Raw genomic sequence first — 22,461 nt, 5'->3', positions numbered from 1 at the left:
AAAGTGCTTCTCGAGGCCTCCAGTAAATTCAGTGGCACAACTCTGAGATATAGGGTTCTGGGCCAGAGCTGAGCCGGGAACTGTCCGGCGGGACGCGGGTTGGTTCTGGCACCGATGGAGCCGATTTCTGATTGGTCTGAATTGGCCGGGGACGGCTCCGAGAGCTCAGGTTGCCCGTTTTTCTTTATGTTGTGTTGAGATGAAAGAGGTTTTCAACTATATACTATGACTATTAGACAGTTACTTATTACTAACAAGTGACAACGACAGAAGCCTCCGTGGAGCGTTTAGAGTGCCAGAACCAGCCCAGATGTCTCTGGTTTTGGGTGATATTGTAGTGCGTGTGGTCTATAGTACAGTAGCATCAACACAATGGTCCAATAGACAGATCAGATTGAAGATATCATACAGATGGTCCAATACAGTTATAGTACAACATCTATACATCAACTATACATTGTGCGTTTTTTTTTTTTCCTTTGTTATATTTTCAAGGGGTCTCAGGGGGTTAGACTTGGTCACCATTACATCACTGCTGTTAAGACGGGGGGTGGGGGGGTCAGGGGGTCGTAGTAGTGGTGGGCAGAGCCATAGATAAACAGTGTTTGAGCGTTATAGTTTAACAGCCGCAGCCATGTTAGTTCTGCAGTCCTGCTACTGTACTTGGCGACTGATGTGGAGGACCACCCCTACAGTGCAACACTGTCAACGATGAGGATGAGTCCAATGGAGAGGCAGTAGTAGAGCGATAAGGTAGCCAAGGTTATATGTGTGTAAGAATTTAAAGGGAACATAACATGTTTTTGTGATTTTCTGTCATTTTTATATTGTTATAATGTCGGATGTCTATGTTAAACATCGTCAAGGTTCCGAAACTGGAGGTGAGCGTATGTAAAAGTGTTGCCTTCAAGTCAAAACTCAGGGCTTCAGCCTGCAATGATACCTCTACTTCCTCCTTGTGATGATGTCAGATTGTTCGCGCAAGCTCACCAATGGCTGTCCGTTCCCTAGTTTTTGCTGCTAAGGTTGTTCCACTGGTTGTTCACGTCATCTACTCTCATATTTCGGATCAGATTTGGGCTCAAATGTATTTGAGGAGTTTATATTTTGAGTGAAGCGAAATCTGACTACTGTGGTTTGTTGACGTAGCCTCTGAAGCCAGCAGAAGTCTTAAAGAGACAGGAGTTAAAACGGATAGCAGCTGAACTGAGGGGCTGTGTAAAGAGCCAGTATAAGAATAGAAACTGTAAATCATTCCAGTAGAGCCCCCAGAATAAAAATATAGTTCTGGAAATGTGCATGTTATGTCCTCTTTAAAGGCAGAGCTTTGTTAGATAAAACAACAGCTGGAATTGGATTTTGGATCAGTTATTTATTAAAACACTGCAAGTATGTTGCAGTGTTTTGTTTCTGAACGCAACAATAAATTGTTCCTGCTACATTATAACTTAGATTTCATGGCTCTGGCATCTTAGTGCTATTTTAACAAACAAAATTAAATTAAAAAAAATTTTTTTCTTCATAAACAAAGCCATAGCACAACCAGATGTGTAGTATTGGTAAATTATCCAGGAGGTTCCTCAGTTTTGTGAGAAGTATTAAGACATTTTAAAATGTGAATTAACAGCGGGAGAAAGTTTGCTTATTTTTTTGTATTCACTCCTAGAAAAGGTTTTAGAGACCACAGAGTTATAACTAGAACTGCTGTGCTCCTTACAATAGTGCACTGTAACAAATATGGCATCACCTTTAACAAAATCAGGATTTAACATCTCCAAAACAATTTCTCAATGATAGTTTTCCGATAACAACCATCACTCATATTTTTTTCTTGTTTTTTTTTTTTAACCCTCATATATGTCACATTATTTCATTTATTTCTGCTCTCTAAAAAGCAGCTGTGCACTCCGCTCACATACCCTGTTAGAGAAGAGGCAGTCACAGGACGCTCATCGTCCGACCTGAACAAACTCTCTGTGTATCTGTGGCTCTGGTTCCAAAACAGGGTTAGGGTAAAAGGGGGTTTACGGGTTCGATTTAAGAGGTTAGGACACTGAGGACTTAAAGGGATAACGGGTTTAGGGTAAAAGGACTAAAGGGGTTACAATACTAACTGGTTTAAGAAGTCGGGATGATACGGTGTTGAAGTTTAGGTGATGACAGTCAAGGTTTACAGTGATGAGAGATTTACTGAGATACAGGATTTGAGAGATTTATGGGTGAGGAGGACAAGGTTAGTATGAGTCTTATGGGGTCGGTAATGTTAGGATATGACTGTGGCCTCCGTAACTATAGCAGGGTCTTCTATGTCAGCTTTACTTTGAACCATCCTCAGCTCCAGCTGGGGCGGACTGGGCCTCCGACCAGGACCTGCTAACTCTGACAGAGAGGGAGAGGAGGTAGGTCAGGGGCGGGAAGACGTAGATGCAGAGAGGAATGACAATAATTTTACACAGTTTTTTGAAATTTAAACTTGGTTTAGAGAAAATAAAATAAGTATAACTGGTGTAAAGCACCCTAAAACAGCCAGTTATCATCCAAACAGCTGCAGATTCAGACTTGCAGCTGTGGAGAATCTTTATCCTGGTTTAAGTGCTTTAGAAGACTTTGTTTTAGATGCTTAAACTTTTTGTAGGTACAAATACGTCAATACTGTATCTGCATTATAAATATATTGCATTACAAAACTGCAGTCGACATCATTCTTTGCAGTTATTCTATAAACTACTGCCAGCAATCCAAAATGTAGTTACTCAACTTTTTCTCTTTCACTATTACTTCCCAAAAACTGTCTTGGAGTTGCAAACATCTGGAATTACATGTATGATTACATTTCAACAGGCTTTAGCTCTCCTGATGATTTTGTTTGTATTTATTTTGTCTCTGGGATGTAAACAGCATGGATCAGATTTCTATTATAGATACCAGGTAGCAGTTTGTTTGTGCCGTGCTATTATTCTTACCATGAGCGTAAGATATGGTCCTCTGGATAACGTGGTGCATCACCGAGAATGTCTTCTCACAGGCCGTCTGAGAGAGAGAGAATAATATATATATAGAGAGAAAATGCAGTTATTATCACATTTTATGACTTGGCATAGGGTAGTGTGTGTGTGTGTGTGTGTACCTTTAGGTCATTGGGGTAGTGGTGTGTCCACGCTAGCAGCATAGCAGCAAACAAATCTCCGGTTCCTACGAAGACAGCGTCCACTTTGGGCACTTCTATTCGAACTCTCTGTGTCGTCCTGCTGCCGTCTGGACGAACTGAACAGCAGAGCAGAGATGGAACATATTTAGAGGTTTATCTTGTTTGTTTCCTCAACGTGGACTCAATATAAAACTCCTGACGCTGTCACACATGGACGCACACATCACCTACCATGACGCTGGCTGCCCAACGACACGAGGAAGCGATCTCCCAGTCTGGAGGGCAGATCAGAGGAGGTGATGACCACTGTGTCTGGGCCCATAGCATGAAGAAGGTCCATCACCTACAGACAGTCAGTGAGAGAGTGAGATACTACGACTTCACACAAAGAAACTATGTAAAGAAAGAAGGATTAGAGACAGTAAGCAGTGTTTTACCTCTACAGCGTCTTTCTCTGTGCTGATGTTTTTCCCTGTCAACAATCTAAAACACAAGCAAACAAATAACCAACATATGAAACACAAGTTCCCATTGAAGAGTTTCCAATGTTCACAAAGTCAAGTGAGTGTCTACAGCAGAAACATTTCATATGATTTTGCAGGTGTCTGGAGAGAAGAAAAAAAAACACTAGGTGGAGCAGTTTGACAGTGAAGCTGCAGGAGAAGAGACAGAATCACTTCAAATGTGTATTTATATTACAGTTTCTCATGAACGCAGCCATTTAGTCAGTGCAGGCACAAATCCACCAGCAGACACCTTCCTGTTTCTCTGATGGGATCATCAAAATGTAATATAATATAACAATATCAGATCAATATCAGAGTTACTGAAAACAGCCTCTTTCATCCTGCTGGATACAACAGGAGGTCTGTTATTATGAATGTAGATACCATGACTGAGCAAACCAACAGAACTTCATTTGAAATTTTGGTTAAAGTACGGGCTCATAATTTTTCAAACCTGTCTTAAAACAGCAGTCAGCTTCCCATATTAACAATGCAACTGGTTTTTCTTGCTGTAATCATTCCTCCTGTTCATTCTGACCATTAGATCCCTTCATAATGCACTTAAAGTATAAGTGATGGGGGACGAAATCCACAGTCCTCCTTCTGTGCAAAAATGTATTCAAAAGTTTATCTGAAGCTAATATGAAGCTTTTTGTTACTATACTTCCACTGCAGCTCAACAGGGAAACACAAAGAGGGAATTTGATGCTAAAAAGACTGTAAATGTGTCAGATATCCACTTGATATGACTAACTCAGACTGCTGGAGCCTCATATAAGCTCCACATCAACTTTTAAATACATTTTTGCACTAAATGACTGTGTGGACACACTGTGGATTTTGGCCTCCATCACTTATATTGAAAGCACATTTGAAGAGGATCTTTTAATAGCCGGTATAAACAGGAGGAATGATTGCAGCGTGGAAAATGAGGAGAGAATGAGGAGAAATGTGTGATAAATGATGCATTTACTATATTTCCATTTAAAGTAATAGTAGCCATAAAATACATGGCATCTTGGCTTTGACTACTAATATAAGCATCATATACAGTAGCTTCACTGTATTGGAGTGTTGAGACAAATCGTTTTAACAGCAGTGCATTTATTGTTATAAAGCATGGCAGAGTTGTGTTTTTTTGTTAATTCTCTCCCAAATTTCTGGGTCTAGAAAGTGGAGGTATTGGATAACAGCATGAGTGGTATTACATAAAGACGGTGGTTGCTAATGCTGTGTTACTCACACAGTTGCAAAGTCATAGAGGTGTAGATTATTTGTACTTGTACTCACTCGGCCTCGAACTGGTTGGGAGTAATAATGTCAGCAACAGGAACCACCTTGTTCTTATAGACCGGATAAAGATTCTGAGGAACGTACTGCGGAGAGAGACACGCAGGTTAAAGTCACGTACGACACTGAAAACACACACACACACACACACACGCTGGTCCAGAGGACCTCAAAGCTTCTCTCTGATCTTTGTTTTCACAATTTTAAATGACAGAATATGATATAAAACCCTGAAAATGTCTGCAGAATGTAATATATATACACACACACACAACACACACAGAGTGAGTCACTGTGTATATGTAGTTCTGTCAGATCACAATAATCCATCTGTCACTGAGAAATGAGCCTTGTAACACCCCCCCAGAACACTAACACACTAAAACACACACATAAAGATACAGGGAATGAGCACTAAAACCCTCCTACACACATTAAAGGCACAGCCATTATAAAAAATATTAAAAAATCTATCAAACAACAGATGTTGCAGACATACAAACAGCTGCACATACAGTAGATAAGAGTATTACATGGCCGGTAATCTCACCATAGATCCATGATCACCGAGGACGGGGTCACACACTGAAATGACACATGAAGAGTCAGACGCAGACCTGCGAAGCTCCAACCATCATCACATTACATAAATACTGCAGCGATAGGGGGCATGAAACCGGATTTGGAGATGTAAACACATCCCAGCGAGCACGCAGAGACCGAGAGAACAAGTCTAAAACACTTTCATTCCCTTAAAGAAGAAGATTAAAAGCCCTGCTGGTGTCTCTTAGAGGATCATACTGATGATTTTACTGTTCTTTTCCACTGAGGGAGATAAAAATGTAAAATGTGTCCTGATAAAAAGGTCATGATAGCGACTTTCCTTCTGCTCTCACACAGCTAGCCACGATAGCCAGAATGACGCTGCATTTGATGTTTTTTAGGGCACAAAACTGACATCAAATCACCTTTTAAAGGTTGATTGAAACATGTTAGGAGGTATCTTATTGAGCAGACACGGAGCGATATTAATGTTTATTTGGAGTTGTGTGTCTGCTGTTTGGAAGCTGCTTCCTGCTGTGGTTGAAAAGCAGATTAATGGGAGTGGTGAGAAAACAGTAAAACTTTCAGTTTCAGGTTTCAGGCCAGAAAACCAAAACAATGAACTGAAGGACATTAAATGATTTGTAGATCTGAGGCTCTGAGGATGTTGTATTGTTGTACAGATTGTAAAGCTCCCTAATGTGAATTTGTGATTTGTGATATTGGGCTGTAGGAATAAAACTGCAGTCAGGTGGTAAATCTCTGGTAGTTTATTACATTACGTACAGTCATTTGATCGACTGTTTACAGGAATGATGGTTTAAATGAGGAAATACAGGATCAAAAATGAAGTAAACAAGACTAAAGATCAATTGTGCTGTTTTTTAGTACACATTAAGGTTCGATTTGTCTGAAGTCTGGAGACTCAGAGCTCCTGCTGTCTTCCTCTATTGATGCTTTTACTCTCATCACATTATATGTAAACCCGATTTAGGTCAGGTGGGACCAACAGAAAAGTAAATTACATCCTTTCATCACAACCTGAAATGCCTGTAACATCACAGATATCTCACTGTTTAACAATATCCTTTTCCCCCCAAATCAGGCACACACTCAACAATACTTCCTGTCCACAACAATAAGTATTTAGGTGTACACATTATTCATGTCACCCTCTGGTTGTTTATTGTTTTGAACAGTGGCAGTAGGTCTTCTCTGTATCCACTAACACAATGTCTACGGGCCAAACCGCTGGAGACTTGATTTGAGTGAAAGTGATTGGTGCAACATGAGATGGAAACTCTCCTGGCTACACAGAGAGAGAGAGAGAGAGAGAGAGACGGCTGAGAGTGATCTACAGTCAGAAACTAGTGAGTTTATTTCACTAAAAAAAGTTTCAAACATTGTGAAGAGTTAGTTTGATCTTGTTAAAGGATTTTGTGTTTCTCTGTCCTACATAATCTTATTTTGCATCACTGTGAAATCTTGCTTGTGTGTTTACTGGTATTTAAGCTCCACTAATGAATAATTTAGATATTAACAAAGGATCAAATGACAATCTGTAATGTGAGAGGAGTTAGTTGAAGTGAAAAATCCCCAGAAATTGATCACCCAACTGTGCAGCTCTGCAGAGCTTTTTTATCCTCTTACAGCTGATGTTTTTATTTTACAGTCTGCAAATTTACTTCTCAAAAATCCACTTTGAGCCACAACAGGAAGCTGTCGTTCTTCTGCTTTTATATGATGAAAAATAAAATATAAAATGTTCACGATTATTCCAATCTATCTTAAAACAACAGTCAGGTGTCCATATGAACAGTGAAAGAGGTTTTCCTCGCTGTAATCATTCCTCCTGTTCATTCTGGCTATTAAAAGATCCCCTTCAAATGTGCTTTCAGTGTAAGTGATGGAGGCCAAAATCCACAGTGTGTCCACACTCATATCAAGTGGATATCTGACACATTTACAGTCTTTAGCATCAAATTCCCTCTTTGTGTTTCCTCGGACAGTATAGTAACAAAAAGAGGGACTTTGGCACTAAAAAGACTGTAACATTGAAAGATATCTACTTGATTTGACTCATCTGTACACTGAAGCTTCATATCAGCTTCAGATAAACTTTTAAATACATTTTTGCACAGAAGGAGGACTGTGGATTTCGTCTCCCATCACTTGCATTGTAAGTGCATTATGAAGGGATCTTCTAATGGTGACTGTTGTTTTAAGACCATTTAATGCTGCTTGAAGCTTTAATACTCACTAAAGCATGAAGCAGTTATAATATTATACTAAACATTTGCTACTAAAGTTATATTCTGCAGTAAAAGCTCAGTAAGGTGTAAAAGGTGTAGGTGCAAGCACATTACATCCACACTGATGCAACAAACTGCATTAATTAACCTTTAGGAAGGAACCCTGCTGGCTGCAGGTCACAGGAATAAGAAATTCATTTCTCATGTGCATCAACGTGGTACATTGAGGACCTGTAAGCTACAGTTCTCAGTTCTTTGGTGTTTTTGTGGACTGAATACTCACCATACACCAGATTGGGGTTGGCTCTCTTTAGCTCCTGAACAATGTCCACCACCATCTCCAAGAAGGAAGTGTCTCTGGTATACCCTGAACGCAACACACACACACACACACACACACACACAGATACAAACATATAACATACAACTGAAATTCATTTGACCTAAAGAATATGATCTAAAATCTCATCACTATCAGATCATATTAACATGAAGCTGTGGTGAGGTGCAGGACTGTGGTGAAGTGCTAGTGTGAAGGTGAAGCAGGGTATCCACCTGTTAAAACATAGTCATACTGGTGTACGTTGTTCAGTTTGATTCCCTCATAAAGAACATGGAGCTCATCTGCTGTCAACACCTGGCCCTTCCAGTGGGAATAACCTGCAGAGAAGAAGAGAGGACAGGAGGAGTTCACTCTGCTTTCTAAGATGCTGAGTCTCATCCTTTTACACATAAAAATAAACTAACACATACGGTGCAAATAACCACCTTGTTATAATGCTGACACACAACAACAACAGTTAGATAGTTCGGGAACATTCTTGTACTACAAGGGCGTTTCCACTGACATGATCTACCTTTCAAGTTTACGCCTGATCTTGAAACTCATCTACTCCTATTTCTTTCTCTTTACATACAAACCCTTACTAACAACAAACCAGTCACTTGAAGAACAGGATCTGTCAAAATACTCACTCAAAAATATTCACAAAGCACATTCGGAGCCGTTTACTGGAGTGTTTATTCCTTAAATTTCTGTCAACATGTAAATCCTGTTTTGAGGGAAGAACACTGGAAAGTTTTCTTGAAATTTTGCTTTATTGTTTATTTATTGTTATTCAAATAGTTTATGAAATTACCGTTGAAACAATTAGTCAATAAATTTAGGATTAGTTGATCGATAGAAAATGAATCTGCAACCATTTAGATGACTGATTGTTTTGGTTCAATTGATTCAATTTATTTGGGTTTTGAAGGTGTGGTCAGACAGAAAAAAACTCATCGATTATATAAATTATTGTTAGTTATCGTTATATTTGACATGTGATATCTACAGTAGCTGTTACTCATGCTTACAAAGCCTAGAATAACAAAATAAACAAAGGACTAATAGAGTGATCTTCACTATAAATCAATATAATTCACTATATTAACTATTCTTCATACATGTACAAAAAAACACCCAAAATTCCCAGAAGCCATCGATAGAACAGGAGTAGGGTGTAGTTATGGTGTAGCGTCTGCCTACAGCTTGATGAAACTAACATTAGAACTGAAAGGGAGACGATTCGCCACCAGTGACAAAAGATCAGTGCAGGAAACATTTCCAGGAATGAGAGAAGTTTAACACGTTTCAAGGAGAGAACTTTAAATTAGAAAAAATTTATAATGACAATTTTGTAGCAATTCCAGCAAGTTTTAGGTGTCCTATTGTACTATGTATATTCTTAACTGGTACAAATAAAAATGACTGCAATACATAAATACATAAATTCCACTCAGCACTCACAAAAGTCCATTATTCTTGGACAAAGTTACAGAAACTGTTATCAGTCTTTCCACTAATTCCACTAATCAGACTTAGATAAATAAAAAATACTACATGATTTTGTTGTGTTGGAATGATAAGACTGCTACAATTTTTAATTTATTGCTTAATCAAATATCTTATTTTCTTCCCACATAGAGAAGTTGTCACTAGAAAACAAAAATTGTGGATTTTTGGTCACTTGTCACTTGTCAAATGTGGAAAATGCAAAATGCAAAACAGAGTGGATGTTTTATTATAAAAAATATTGTTTAATGGACTTTTTGTAAAGACATAGCTTTGGCTTACTGTAGATAATTGATCTTTTTTTGTTTGTGGCCTGTGACAGTTTATTTACTGTCTGATGAAATGGAAAACAATAAAAACATATTTAGTAATCTCATCATGACTGCTCTCTGCCAGCAAGATAAAAAAAAAAGGATCTCGTAGGATCTCACTTCACTGAGTACAAAGAAAATGTTTCTTTCTGGAGCTCTGACCAAAGAAAACAAACTATGTAACTTAAACTGATTCTCGATAAGCGCGCGCACACACTCGCACGCACGCACACACACACACACACACACAGCAGGCCTTAGTGAAGCTGCAGTCCCAGTATCTGGTCAGCCGGGGACAGGGAGGAGGAGGAGGAGGAGAAGGAGGCTGGATGCAGATGTATATGTATGTGACGTGAATGCCGATGTAAGCCTACGTTAGTGCACGTCTGTCTGCGTATGACATGTTTGCTGCAGGCTGATGATGTCGCAGCTCCAGGTGAGTCACAGCCAGGTCACGTGGTGGTGGTGGTGGTGGTGGTGGTGGTGGTGGTGATGGTGGGGGGGTTCTGGTTGCTAAGCAACAAGCCGGGAGAAAGCCAAAGGGGCTAAGAAAGAGAGATGAGCAGTCAGAGCGCTGTGTGTGTGTGTGTGTGAGAGAGAACGGAGGCCTACAGATAAGAGCTGCTTCTGTCGTCATCATTCGCTGCTGTCGCAATTCACTACGCCTGCTGCTGTTCACTGCTGCGTCCTGTCGCTCTCTCTCTCCACTCCCTCCGCCTTTCTCTCCATCATTCCCCGTCTGACTCTCCGATTCATTTTTTTCCCTCTCTTTATCTATTCACCCTCTCTCAGTCGGTCCTTCTCGCCATCCTCTCCTCTTCAGATGCGTCTTCTTCAATATGTCACACCAAATTACACAACACTCCTCCAAGAAATTGCAAATGTTCGTTTTCCAATCCGGAAGATCTGATTAAACTAGTGCTGGAGTCTGAGGCGTTTTTATATTACAGGTCACTCAAAACAAACCGACGTTTCAGCACAGATCTGAAGATTTGGTCCCATTAAAGAAGACGTTTCTCCTCCTTGACATTTACGTCTACGCCATCAATGAAGAGGTAATAACAATAATGAGCAGGAAAGCAATGATTAGAGTTGTCATGTTCTCATGTAGAGCCTGAACAATAAATCTGTTATATTGGCCAACGTTAGCTTATCACAGATAAATCTGTACAGCATCTTCATAAATGTCAGCTCATAAGTATCAAGAAATACAGGAATACTGAAGACATGTTTGCAGTGAACAGTTCCTCCATTACATAGGTTTGTTTTTCCAACTATAAAATTGGTCTCATTTCTTCAATAACCAAATTTAAGGGGTCTTCATAAAGAAGTTAATGTAAAAAGATCAATTCTGGCTGATATATTCTTTTTAAACTATATATTCTCGATAGTAGTTTCTGAGGGATGATTCTTACATATTTAAACTGAAGTTTCAGGAGCTCACAGCTGGATGAAGACCAGTATAAGACCCCAAAAACCCTGTTGTGAGAACTACTGACCAGATGCTGAGATGTTCATTGATGAATTGGCATTATTCTCTCCCTAATTTAGCCCCAACCTTCAGGAAACGTGCCTCAAGAAAAAATAAACAAGTTAAATATGAAGGGAACACAAACACCTTTTTCATTGGTTGGAAAATAACCACCTCAGAGCAAAGAAGAATGAGGATACTGATAAGTTCTTATTTATTTTGAAGTTTAAAGGCTCAGTCAAACTTAGGGTGTTTTCAGACCTGCTCTGTTTAGTCCGGTTTGACTCTGGTTTGTTTTCCCACTTGGTGCGATTCGTTTGGGCAGATCTGAACACAGCCGTCGTACTTGGGTGCGGATCAAAACAACCATATCGGGACCCTTTGGGGATGTTGTCTCGGTGAAGCGGTGGGAACGTGATCGACCTTGATCCGACCCCAACTACTAGGCAAGTCTGAGTCATTTAGCTCAGACTTGCAGAATAAAAACACTTAACCGCTGGCAGTCTTCTACCAAGCAGATAGATTTTGCTTTAATTGCAGAGGTTTTGACATATCCACGGGTGAAACTTCTGCCGTCACTCAAATGAAATAGCCGTGGGTGAAATTTAATTTGCTAAAAGCATCAAAAACTGACATTTAAGAAACTCGACATCTTGTAGAAACATTGACTCATTTACATAAAGCCTCACAGACCTCACCGTCCACTGGTTTTACTCTTATCTACTGTCCGAGGAAATTAGTTTCCACAGAACTCTTTTTACAGCGAGTCTGTGGATTATGAGTAACCGTTTCCTGTGAATGAAAAACAGGCTTCTGCTAATTGATCTATGATACCTGGTCTGTATGGTAATGGATAATCTAACCAACACTTCCAAACATCTCAAATGTAAATTACAGCATTTCATCTGTTTCCGTCTGACGCCGCCTCAAGATGAGTCCAACGCTCACCCACGCGACAACACTTATCCTACACTACACCTAACAATTATGCTTTACCGTAGGCCTGCAACATCACAACCGTCACCATCTTTAAGCTCAACATCATCATCTCTTGGTAACGATGAAACAATAAAACCAACATTTAGCCCAGCAGCCTGCTCACCAGTTTAGAAACTCTACCATCAATCACGTGTTAAACAAACTGTTGACCTTTTCTGGCTTGAAACTGATGACTTGCACCGGATCCGGGGACAATTATATGGAGGAGATTGTGGATACTTGTTGTTTTTACACTAGACCTAATGGAAAACTAGACAACCATGACGCGAGGTCGTCCAGGCCATCCACTTTGTACCAAACAACACATTGAAAAAGAAACCTCTACACGCCACAGTGGGGCTTAAGTTCTCCAACAAGCAGCCACTTGAGACATTTTTAACTAAATACTGTGTTTAGGAGAGGATGTGTGGCGGGAAAAGGGGAAAAAATTGACCTGCTAGAACCAAAATTTACCAGTAATTTGGCTGTTTTAAGTTACTTCTCAACCTTTTTTTCCTATATGGGGAACTGACAAACCCAGTCATCTCAAAACCAGACATCTACCTTGCTAAATGATCTAAAAAAAAGGGATAACCAACATTAAATATAAAACAGGACGTCCAAGTGACTTGTTAAAAAAGCAGATAGGACAACATTTATGATTTTCACAATTCACTGTTTCTGTGAGGAGTCCTCCAGTCGCGGGCGGCTCGTATCCACTGTGAAGCAACAGGCAACAGCTGGGCAGATGTGTTTGTTTTCACAGCGCTCGGCTGAGTCATTCTTCAAGTTCAGTTTGCATGAATAACATGAGCTGAGACTCCCCATCAGTGCAAGACAAGGGGGGGAAACACACAGTGCAGATTACTCATTCATGGGACTGGCAATTAGATCAAAATAGTACCGAGTAAATGTGACATCAAGGACTGACGCAGCCAATCAGGAACGAGATGGATCATCGGTATAGGTTTCATCAAAATGTGCTGTTGCAAGTGTTGCCTTTTTAGAAGATAGGATCCCGCAAATCAATTTTATAAACACAAATATGTAACACTTGCTCAAACTTGATCCGAGGCTACTTCTTGTACTTTACTCAACATCTTAACTTCTCAAATACATCCGTACATGTTCGAGCTGAAATCCGATCAGAAATATAATTATCATGTATGAACATGAAGTAAAATGACACGATTCCTTCAAGTCTCATGTAAATGAGACCAGCAGCATCAGCCCATATAAAATGATAATAAAGTTTATCCCCCTACAGTTACTTTGATGTTTGAGAGCTGATCTGGTGACAGTCAGTGAAGTTGCTGACCCCCCCCTCCTCGAAACTTGACTCTCTTGGCTGTCGACTCGTCAGCCTCAACACAGCGACGACAACCGTCTCTCTAACAGTCGCTAACACCTCGTCACGACACCAGAGGCTAGGGCTCTGACTGATTCATACACACCCACACACACACACACACACACACAAATTAAACCATGGACACACTGACAAAGAAACATGCCGTTTGATCTGCTTTACCTGTATGGTTGGAGAACTGGACAGAGTTGATGGAGTCCACCTCGAACCCTAAAACCTGGAAACAGACAGAGGAAGGAAATAGTTTAGGTGGTGGGATATGATAGAAGTTACAGCAACTAATCCCGACATCACACTGGATATTTTCTGGGATTTTTAGCTTATTTGTTAGCTCCCTGCTGAACAAAATTAACAAAAAAATGACTGTTTGCTCATCAAATTCACATTACTGATGATTTTCTCATTCAAAATATGTCAACTGAATGTCTTCAAACCTTTTCTGGAGACCAAGAATTCAATGACGACTTAAGAAGCAGAAAGAGGTTTTCTGGATTCATTATCATTGAAGTTTACTTAGCAATGGAGTTTTTTATAGTTCTTTAAAAGTGTTTTTAGAGTTTCTGCGATATATTAGCAGGTAGCAGTAAATATGAAATCATATCCTTGTTTTTGTGATTGTATTTTGTGACATTTTGTCATTTAAAATAGTAAAGGGACGCACTTTTATCCAAAGCACTTTACCTCTCATTCACACACTCGTACACAGATGGCAGTAAACTATATGCGAGGTGTTGGCCTGACCATCGAGACTCATGGTTCAGTGTCTCGCCCGAGGACAATTTGACACACGAACAGGAGGAGCTGCGGATCGAATGGTTGGTCCTGTGATTAGTGGACAACCTGCTCTACCTCCTTGTCTGCCCCCCCCAATTATATGCTGTATTGCGGGTGCAGCATCCTGTAGAGACTGGCCATCCATGAGGCTGGTTCCAATTGGAAAATTGACAAAGATTCAGCCATCTTGTAAGTTGTGTCTTTCTCCAAACACGTTGATGATGGCCCTGTGCAGAATCCCCCATTAAGTTAGTGTTGCCAAGTTGTTTTTTCACGTGTTAATGTCCAGTAGTTAATATCGCCAGTCATAATTGGGAAATAATTATTTTCTCAAGTGATCATTTGTCAGTAAATAGTATAAAATGCCTGTTATAATTTCCCAAAGTCCAAGGTGACGTCTTCAAATGTCTTATTTTGTTCAACCAAAAGGCCAAAACCCTAAATATTCAGTGTACTATAATTTATGACAAAGATAAGCATCACATCTTCAGATCTGAGAAGCTGAAAGCAGAGAATTTATACATTTATGACTGAATTTATGTGACTAAAACGATCATTCCGTTATCAAATTAGTTGCCAATTAATATTTTGTTGATCGACTATCGACTAATCGTTGCAGCTCTACTTATTTTGACTCCATTCACCCCCAGCTGTTATCTGTAAAGAGAGATGCTGAAAGCTGCATAGAGCTGAAGCAGACAGCGACACCATCCCCCGCACTCTGTCTTAACAAACATTAAAAAACATTACCAGAGAGAGAGAGACTCGTGACTCATCCACGTGCAGTCAATTGTTATCTTGAATGACTTTATTTAATGGGCCTAAAGCAGGAAGCGGGCAGAGTGAATGACTTCTTTGTTCTTTTCAATTGACTGTAACTTTGAGATACAAGAATCTGCTTTCAGAGGGGAGAGGAGAGGCAGAGACGCACCCCGCAGGAAAAAGGAACGCAAATATTAACTCTGACCTTGGAAGAGCTCGTCAACGCTCTGCTGTTGCTGTCAAACTGATGAAACCCATCTCTTAACGTGTGGCAAATGTTTACTAAAACGTTAAATATTTGCATCATCGGCATGAAGGCTTCATACAGCTCTGGAGGAATACAAGAAGTATGAACCTTTAGAAACAAGAGCCTTTAACGTCAGAACAACCCGTCTGTTACACCGTGTTCCTTCGGCCCAGCCGGATGCGAACCGACTGTTGATGTAAAACTGTGTGTTTACAGCCTGCTGATGTACAAGAGGCTAAGAATATGTTATTTAGGTCACATCCTTTCTCTCTTTATTCATAAGCCTCAAGTCAGTGACACAGATAGACTGTTTACAAAGCTTCCACTCAAGCATCATCAGACACTCAGAGAGGATCTTAACTAAATCACAAACATTTTACCTTCTTCCAGGAAACACTTCAACACTTTTGGTGAATCCCTAAATGAGGAACTCCCCCCACCCCGCCCCCGTTCACGACTGACAAATGTTTCTCTTAATTAACATGTGTTACAGTGCAGGCTGATCACATCCCAGTCAACACAGATGCTGTGTTTACTGCATCGTGACTGGCAGCGTCTCCCAGCTGAGGGTTAGCTCCTGTATGTTCACTGTTGATCTGGATGTAAATGAACAAATGTACGTGTCACTCTGCCCAAATAATGTGTCATAGTTTGGTTACAAGCATTTATATCAGTGTGTGGTTACATATTTTGTTCCTGCATTTGTATTATTAACAGGCTTGTTGCTGTATGTTAAGTCATTTTCAAGTTTCAGATTATCTTCCTGACTATACATTTAGTCTATAAAAGTAGTAAAAAATAATAAAATGCCTGTCACATGGTACTGTAGCCAAAAACAATGTCTTAAAATTGCAAGCCTAACTCTTCATCTGAGCTGTAACCAACAAATATTTGGCATTTATATTTTTTACTGACTATATGTCAATAAACGACTCATGGATGAACAATTTCCACTCTAGCTACAAGTAACTTTCTCATTAAACAAAGTAAACATTAAATACAGGCTTGTCTGGCCATTAACAGTGAAGAATTAGTCATTTTCTCACAGAGCTTCAATCTGAATTTTGGACATTTGCATCTAAAACTGAACGAGCTGCCAGTTACAAGTTCTGTGATTTGATTATAGCAAAATGAGTTGCAAGGCAGTTTGATTTGTTTACACTAAGCGTGGATCCGAGCAGCGTTTTCTTGAAGATTCACCCTCTCAGGACAACAGGGACGTGACATGAACAACCGCATAACACCTCGTCAGCAACTATCCAACCTGCTGAAGTGTCCTTGAGCAAAACACGACATCCCTGCTGGTTCCAGAGAAGATGTTTCATATGTGACCAAGAGCTGCTGTTACTCAAGACAAGGTTGAGAAGAAAACAGAATTAATCGATAAAAACGTCCTTGTTTTGGAGAGAGCAACCTGTCAGGTGCAGGAAATCAAACTGACAACTTAAAACTGATGATATTCAAATCTAAACCCGCGTTAATCCTCATATACCAGAGGACAGTCCTCATCTTGAATTCACTTTCTATGTGAAAGCCGACTCTATCCTGTCCAGCTCTAAGACAGCCTGTCTCCATCTTCAGTGACGTCACCCGGAGGAATCCTGTGGCAGCCAATCAGAGCCCTGCTTCCTCACACCGCCGTCTCCTTGCCTGCTGACAGGCCTGAGATTCACCGTCCTGACAGCACAGAGAGAGGGATGCCCTGCGCGCTCGCTGACGTCACCGCCCGTCGTCTTATCCCTTATCTCTACAACGACTGAATCACGGTCCTTCAATGACATTTGAGCTTTCAGTTGATAAGTCTAAATTTAAAATACTCATGTCCACGAGCAACAGTGGTGGTTCATTCACAAACTGACTGCAACACTCCTCCAGCCAAATACTGTCACGTTGTACTTAGTCTGCTGGTACAATCTCTCTTTGATCAGATATGACCCAGCAGCTTTGCATCAGTTACTCTCGTTATTGTCCTTCTTAACACCTCGTTCAATTTAAAACAGAGTGACTGCATAGATTTAAGACCTTTTAATGCAAGTAGCAATAAAAAATAAGGCCACTTTCACATCCTTAAAAAACTGGAAGTCAAAGATATTCTGTGTATGACTCATAATAGATCATTTAAATTGTAAAATGCTAAATTTAGCTGCATTTAAGACTCCTTAAAGTCTTGACTTAACTTCAGACATTGTGACTATGTGCAGACTTACTTCTAGTTGGTTTTAATGCAGATACACTTTGGATTATTAAGATGCAAACTACTAGTTTTGACTGTTTGTATAACAAGGAATTGAGGCTGCAACTAGCAATTATTTCCATTATTGATTAATAACTTCATTATTATTACTCCTGGATCAACCAATTAATCATTTAGTCAATTAAATGTCAGAAGATAGTGTAACAGGCTGGTCATCATTTCTCCGAGCCTGATGTCTTTAAATGACTTGTTTTGTTCAACCAACAGTCAGAAAGTCAAAGACAGTGATTTAAAACAGGAAACAAAATAGCAAATCCTCATATTTGCAACATAAATGACTTACACAATTAATCAATTAGCAAAAAGCTGTAATTTTCTACTGATGAACTGATATATTAATCAACTAATCCTTTAAGCACTGTTAGGAATATGAGAACTGCCAAATCAAAAGGTCAATTTCTTTTATTCTATTTTAGTTTTTAAGGCACCATGTAGACTATTAAACACAAACTCTGCCATTATTATTCTCTTAAAAAGCCACTTAACTGGTTTATTATGTCTGAAAATCTAACTCTTCTGAAAATATATTTATCTTAAGACTCTTACAAAGGTGCACATTGGTGTAAACACATATGCAGAAAAACACTTGTCTTCAAAAAGCCACATGCATTAATTATACCTTCTTCATGATGTTAACAGTGAACCTACTGAACCTCTGCGGTTAAGCTGTAAGCAGATGCTGTCACGCTTTTGTACACAGTACTGGTTAATGTATCAGTGTCTAGTATACGCTTTAGTAAGCTGCACTGGTTAATAGCTTACTACTGCTATTATTTTAACATTAGCCTGGTACAAACAGGCCTTAATCAGCCGTGGTAGTTGAACATTAGTGGCTGCAATGAACCCTGGTGACATGCATCAAAGCCCAGCAGCCATTAGGATAACCGCAAAATACATCCCGGGGCGCTGCAGGCTAAAAATAGACTCAGCACTTCTCCCAACAAGTGACTGTCTTTCAGGATGATGATGGGACACGTACCGTAGGCGTATACCAGCCTCGGCCATCACCACCGACTGCCACGCCGCTGCCGGTGGAAAATATGAAACTATAACAATCATCGGCATCGTCATCATCATGGCAATTACAGACCCAAAGCAATCATCCTACTGTCAACATTAGGGATCGTAAAGGGAAACGATCACAGTTGAGGCCCGGAGGAGCTAATAACCTCTGTGTCTTTTCATAAAATATCAAATCAATGACTCGTCTTCAATGCGTTCCTCTTTTTTGGCTCGTTATTCTGCAGGTTATGTCGTCTTGTAAAGCACTCTGTAAACTCAGCCTTTAGGTCTTTATTACTGCTGTTAGTGTCGGTAATGACTCAACCGAAAAGTTTCTCATTAACATGTTAAAGAGCGAGACACATGTTGAGACACTTCTTCTTCTTCTCCTTCTTCTTCTACAGATGATGAACCTCTGATTCAGGGGTGTGAGTCACATAAATGACACAAACAGTACAGAGAGAAAACTTGACACCAAATTATACTTTACCACAGAAAACAAACATGAAAATTGAAAATCTTTTTTTTAACTTCTGTTGGCTAGCGGCTACCGAGGTGATTTATGTTCGAGTTACTGTCACTGTTGTTGAGATTAACCATTTACATTGTTGCTATGGTTACGTGCAGCCTCAGAGCGATGTTTGAGGTGACCCTAAATACACTTTTACCTGAAACTTGCCAATCAATAATCATAGTATAACATTACAGCATGATAAGGACACAATAACATTACAACACACTGCCCAGTTAACCTGAACTCTATGACCTCAAATCTACATCAAGATAAACGATCAGACTTAAAAAGTGTTGATTCATTTATATTCATCAGTGTTTCTGTTGGTTAAATGTCATTTGTTGTTGTAGATAATGTCAGTTAATAAACATTGTAGAGCTGCAACTAACCATTATTTTAATTGATTAATTTGACGATTATAAGTTATAGTTTTGTCTATAAAATGTTAGAAAATAGTAAAACGACTGTTACAATTTCCCAGAGTCAAAGAAGACGTCTTCAAATGTCTTGTTTTATTCTGACCAACAGTCCAAAATCCCAAAATATTCAGTTTACTATCATGTATGACAGAAAAAAGCATCAAATCTTTGCATTTGAGAAGCTGAAACCAATATACTTTTGGTATTTTTTTGCTTCTATCTGTTAATCGATTATCAAAATAGTTGCCGATTCATTTTCTGTTGATCAACTAGATCAACCGATTAATCACAGTTGCAGCTCTAAATCCTTGATCGTAAACAACATAGCAATATGATGAAGGTCAGTAAGGGATTCATTCCATAAATTTTAATTATTGTCCAGCCATAATGCCTAAATGTGGACCGTACATCAGGTGATTCTGTGATTTGCCACCATTAATTTGCATAAGCAAAGAGGAAAACATCTCCCTAAAAGATTATTTTAAACGAATTGTCAATACTAAGTGTCTGAACCTTACAGATAACTGAGAAAGTTGTCTGTAATTGTGCAGCGTCTTAGCCTTTATAACACACACAGACAACAATATGTACATTTGTGCAATTATTCTAATCGACCAGCCCTAATCTGGCAAAAACACTTAACTTCCAGAAACCAGGACAGCTACTGTGTCTGTAGTAAAGCAAGAAAACATCTAAGATAACCTTTTCCCCTCCAATTAGTGCAAGTTTATCAAGAAACTCAAAGCAGCCAATGGTTGTATTGATTATTTGTTCCACCCCGTAGTACTGACTTGCAGGTTATCACTGCAGGAGGCTCCATCTAAATGTTCCCATGCACTCCATGACCATTACAGCTGTTTGTCTGCAGCTGTGAACCAATGATGGCAACCTGTGACTGGTTAACAGGCTAGCTGAGTTCTGGGTACACATTTCCCTCTGACCCCTGAGATTATCATTAGCTAGCTTCTGTAACCCTGTCGGTCAGTGTACACGGTTACTGACAGGCTAACTGGGGACATTGACCTGTGAATGAAAAGCTTTTTTTCCCCCCATAATAACAGTTATTGTTATTCTCACCACTCCTCCAAGTAGGGGTCATTTGATTAACACCAGGAGGTCCATTATCAGACACAACTTTGCCACCTCTGGCGAACAAATTAGTCATTAACGACGTCTTAGTTGCTCTAGAGGCAAGAATTTATCATTAGTTTATGTAACACACGTATGTTTTCCCGTGACGGACGATGAAATCCTCACAGAAAAACAGCTTGCTCCATTATCGGACACCCTCAATGACAGGTGTCGTGCCACAATTTCTCGTTCAGATAATAAGACTAAATGAGACTCACTGACTAAATGTAAAACAACGTCAAATAAACGTTATTTGGGGAGAAAAAAATGAGCGCACAGGCTGCCATGTTATTATACGTGTGTCACATCGTTTTGTGAAGGAGATAAATGGGGGGAACAGAATCTGTCGGGGGGGACAGAATTTTTCACGACACCTGTCGTCGCGGTAATTGCTCGACAACTAGGTTATCATCACAGCACGTCAATCAACAGCATCGTTAAATGGCCTTTTACACTTTAGGAGCAAAGAAAATACAACTGACCGTGGCTTTCAAATTAACTCATCCACATTTCACGATTCAGGCAGGTGACCGATTTCTGTTAGCAAAACATCGTATGAACAATTAGCGTGTATCATTGCAAAAATCGGTATGAACGTCAGTCGGTTTATGGAAAGTCGCAGTCAGATTTTTCGTGGCTATGGATGTCACACAGGGTCGTGTCCGATAACGGGTGTCTCGTCGCCCGTTGTCCGATAATGGGTGCATGGGCAGTTGTATTTACCTGTAATGGGAAAGAGGCGCTCTTGTTGCCGACGTATCCCCGGACTACATGGCTCTGTATGGACAGAACACGGCACTCCATGGCGGCTCCCGGTCAGCCGAGGAGAGACGCAGATAATCCGTTACTTCAACGGTAATCACTTGTCTGCATAACAATACGGGGGGGAAAAAATACACAACGTCAACACAACGATAACACCGCCGGTTACTGAGAAGCAGCGACGGTTAGCTCGCTTGCCAGCTAACCAGATGTGTGTCCCACGCAGGATGGCGGTGTGTGAGCGTGAGGGAGCGCGTGTGTGGCGGTTGTAGCAGGTGACGTGCGATGGAGAGAGGGAGAGCGAGAGCGCGTGCACGCACGCGCGCACACACACACTCACACACTAAAAGAATCCGTTGAGAAACAACCGTTAAAGGCGTTGTTAGTGTTGCCATTAACGTTTAAGCCATATGAAAGTGTCACGAGCTGACCACACAACCGGGGCATGTAGCTACACTAACACTGGGCAAAACACACACACACACACACACACACGACGCACGCGCGCACACACGCCAGTATTCTTGACAGGCAATATGTATGACCGCCTAAACCTGATGACGTCACAACAGGGCCAGAAAGCGCATCCTCCTGATATATATTATATTATTAACAAAAATATCTTACATGTCATAACATGTACAAAAGGGTACAAATAATAACAAAAAATGTACAGTTTTAACGCTGTAGTTTAACAGTGTAAATATCTATATAAAATAATAATACAGTTAGAGTGTTGAATTGAATAAATGTATTGTTTGAACTCTTTGCTAAAGGCAATAAAGCATGGTTTCTTACCTGTAAATTTACATTTATGGATATAGAATTTGGCCATTATAATAATGAGATTTATCATGTACACATTAGTGTTTTTCTGTGTATTATTTCCCAAGT

General features: G+C 40.0%; 1 protein-coding gene across 2 annotated transcripts; it reads right to left on the bottom strand.

Moving 5' to 3' along the window:
- Positions 1-1,352: 1,352 nt before the first annotated feature.
- pdxkb (pyridoxal (pyridoxine, vitamin B6) kinase b) lies at positions 1,353-22,033 on the bottom strand. 2 transcript variants are annotated; one of them, XM_042432908.1, is made up of 12 exons: positions 21,774-22,033; positions 21,529-21,672; positions 13,865-13,919; positions 8,295-8,399; positions 8,023-8,106; positions 5,495-5,529; positions 4,945-5,030; positions 3,586-3,631; positions 3,380-3,491; positions 3,128-3,264; positions 2,964-3,030; positions 1,353-2,379 (listed from the first exon to the last, which is right to left on the bottom strand). In XM_042432908.1, the coding sequence occupies exons 2-12, from the start codon at positions 21,607-21,609 to the stop codon at positions 2,264-2,266; spliced, it is 924 nt and encodes a 307-aa protein (XP_042288842.1). In that variant the 5' UTR covers positions 21,610-21,672; positions 21,774-22,033; the 3' UTR covers positions 1,353-2,263. The 2 variants fall into 2 exon arrangements, with proteins under 2 accessions (XP_042288842.1, XP_042288841.1); XM_042432907.1 differs by having other exon boundaries at positions 21,529-22,033.
- Positions 22,034-22,461: the final 428 nt, after the last annotated feature.

Source organism: Thunnus maccoyii, chromosome 14, assembly GCF_910596095.1.
Source record: "Thunnus maccoyii chromosome 14, fThuMac1.1, whole genome shotgun sequence".
NCBI lineage: Eukaryota > Metazoa > Chordata > Actinopteri > Scombriformes > Scombridae > Thunnus > Thunnus maccoyii.
This window is presented reverse-complemented; position numbering and strand designations above follow the sequence as displayed.

Excerpts from the sequence above, each read along its gene's own strand:
- pdxkb (XM_042432907.1), bottom strand. The coding sequence starts at position 21,609 with ATGGAGTGCCGTGTTCTGTCCATACAGAGCCATGTAGTCCGGGGATAC. Across the intron at positions 8,107-8,294 it reads GTATGACTATGTTTTAACAG|GGTATACCAGAGACACTTCC; the intron begins GTGGATACCCTG and ends TGTTGCGTTCAG. Across the intron at positions 2,380-2,963 it reads GACCATATCTTACGCTCATG|AGTTAGCAGGTCCTGGTCGG; the intron begins GTAAGAATAATA and ends CCTCTCTGTCAG.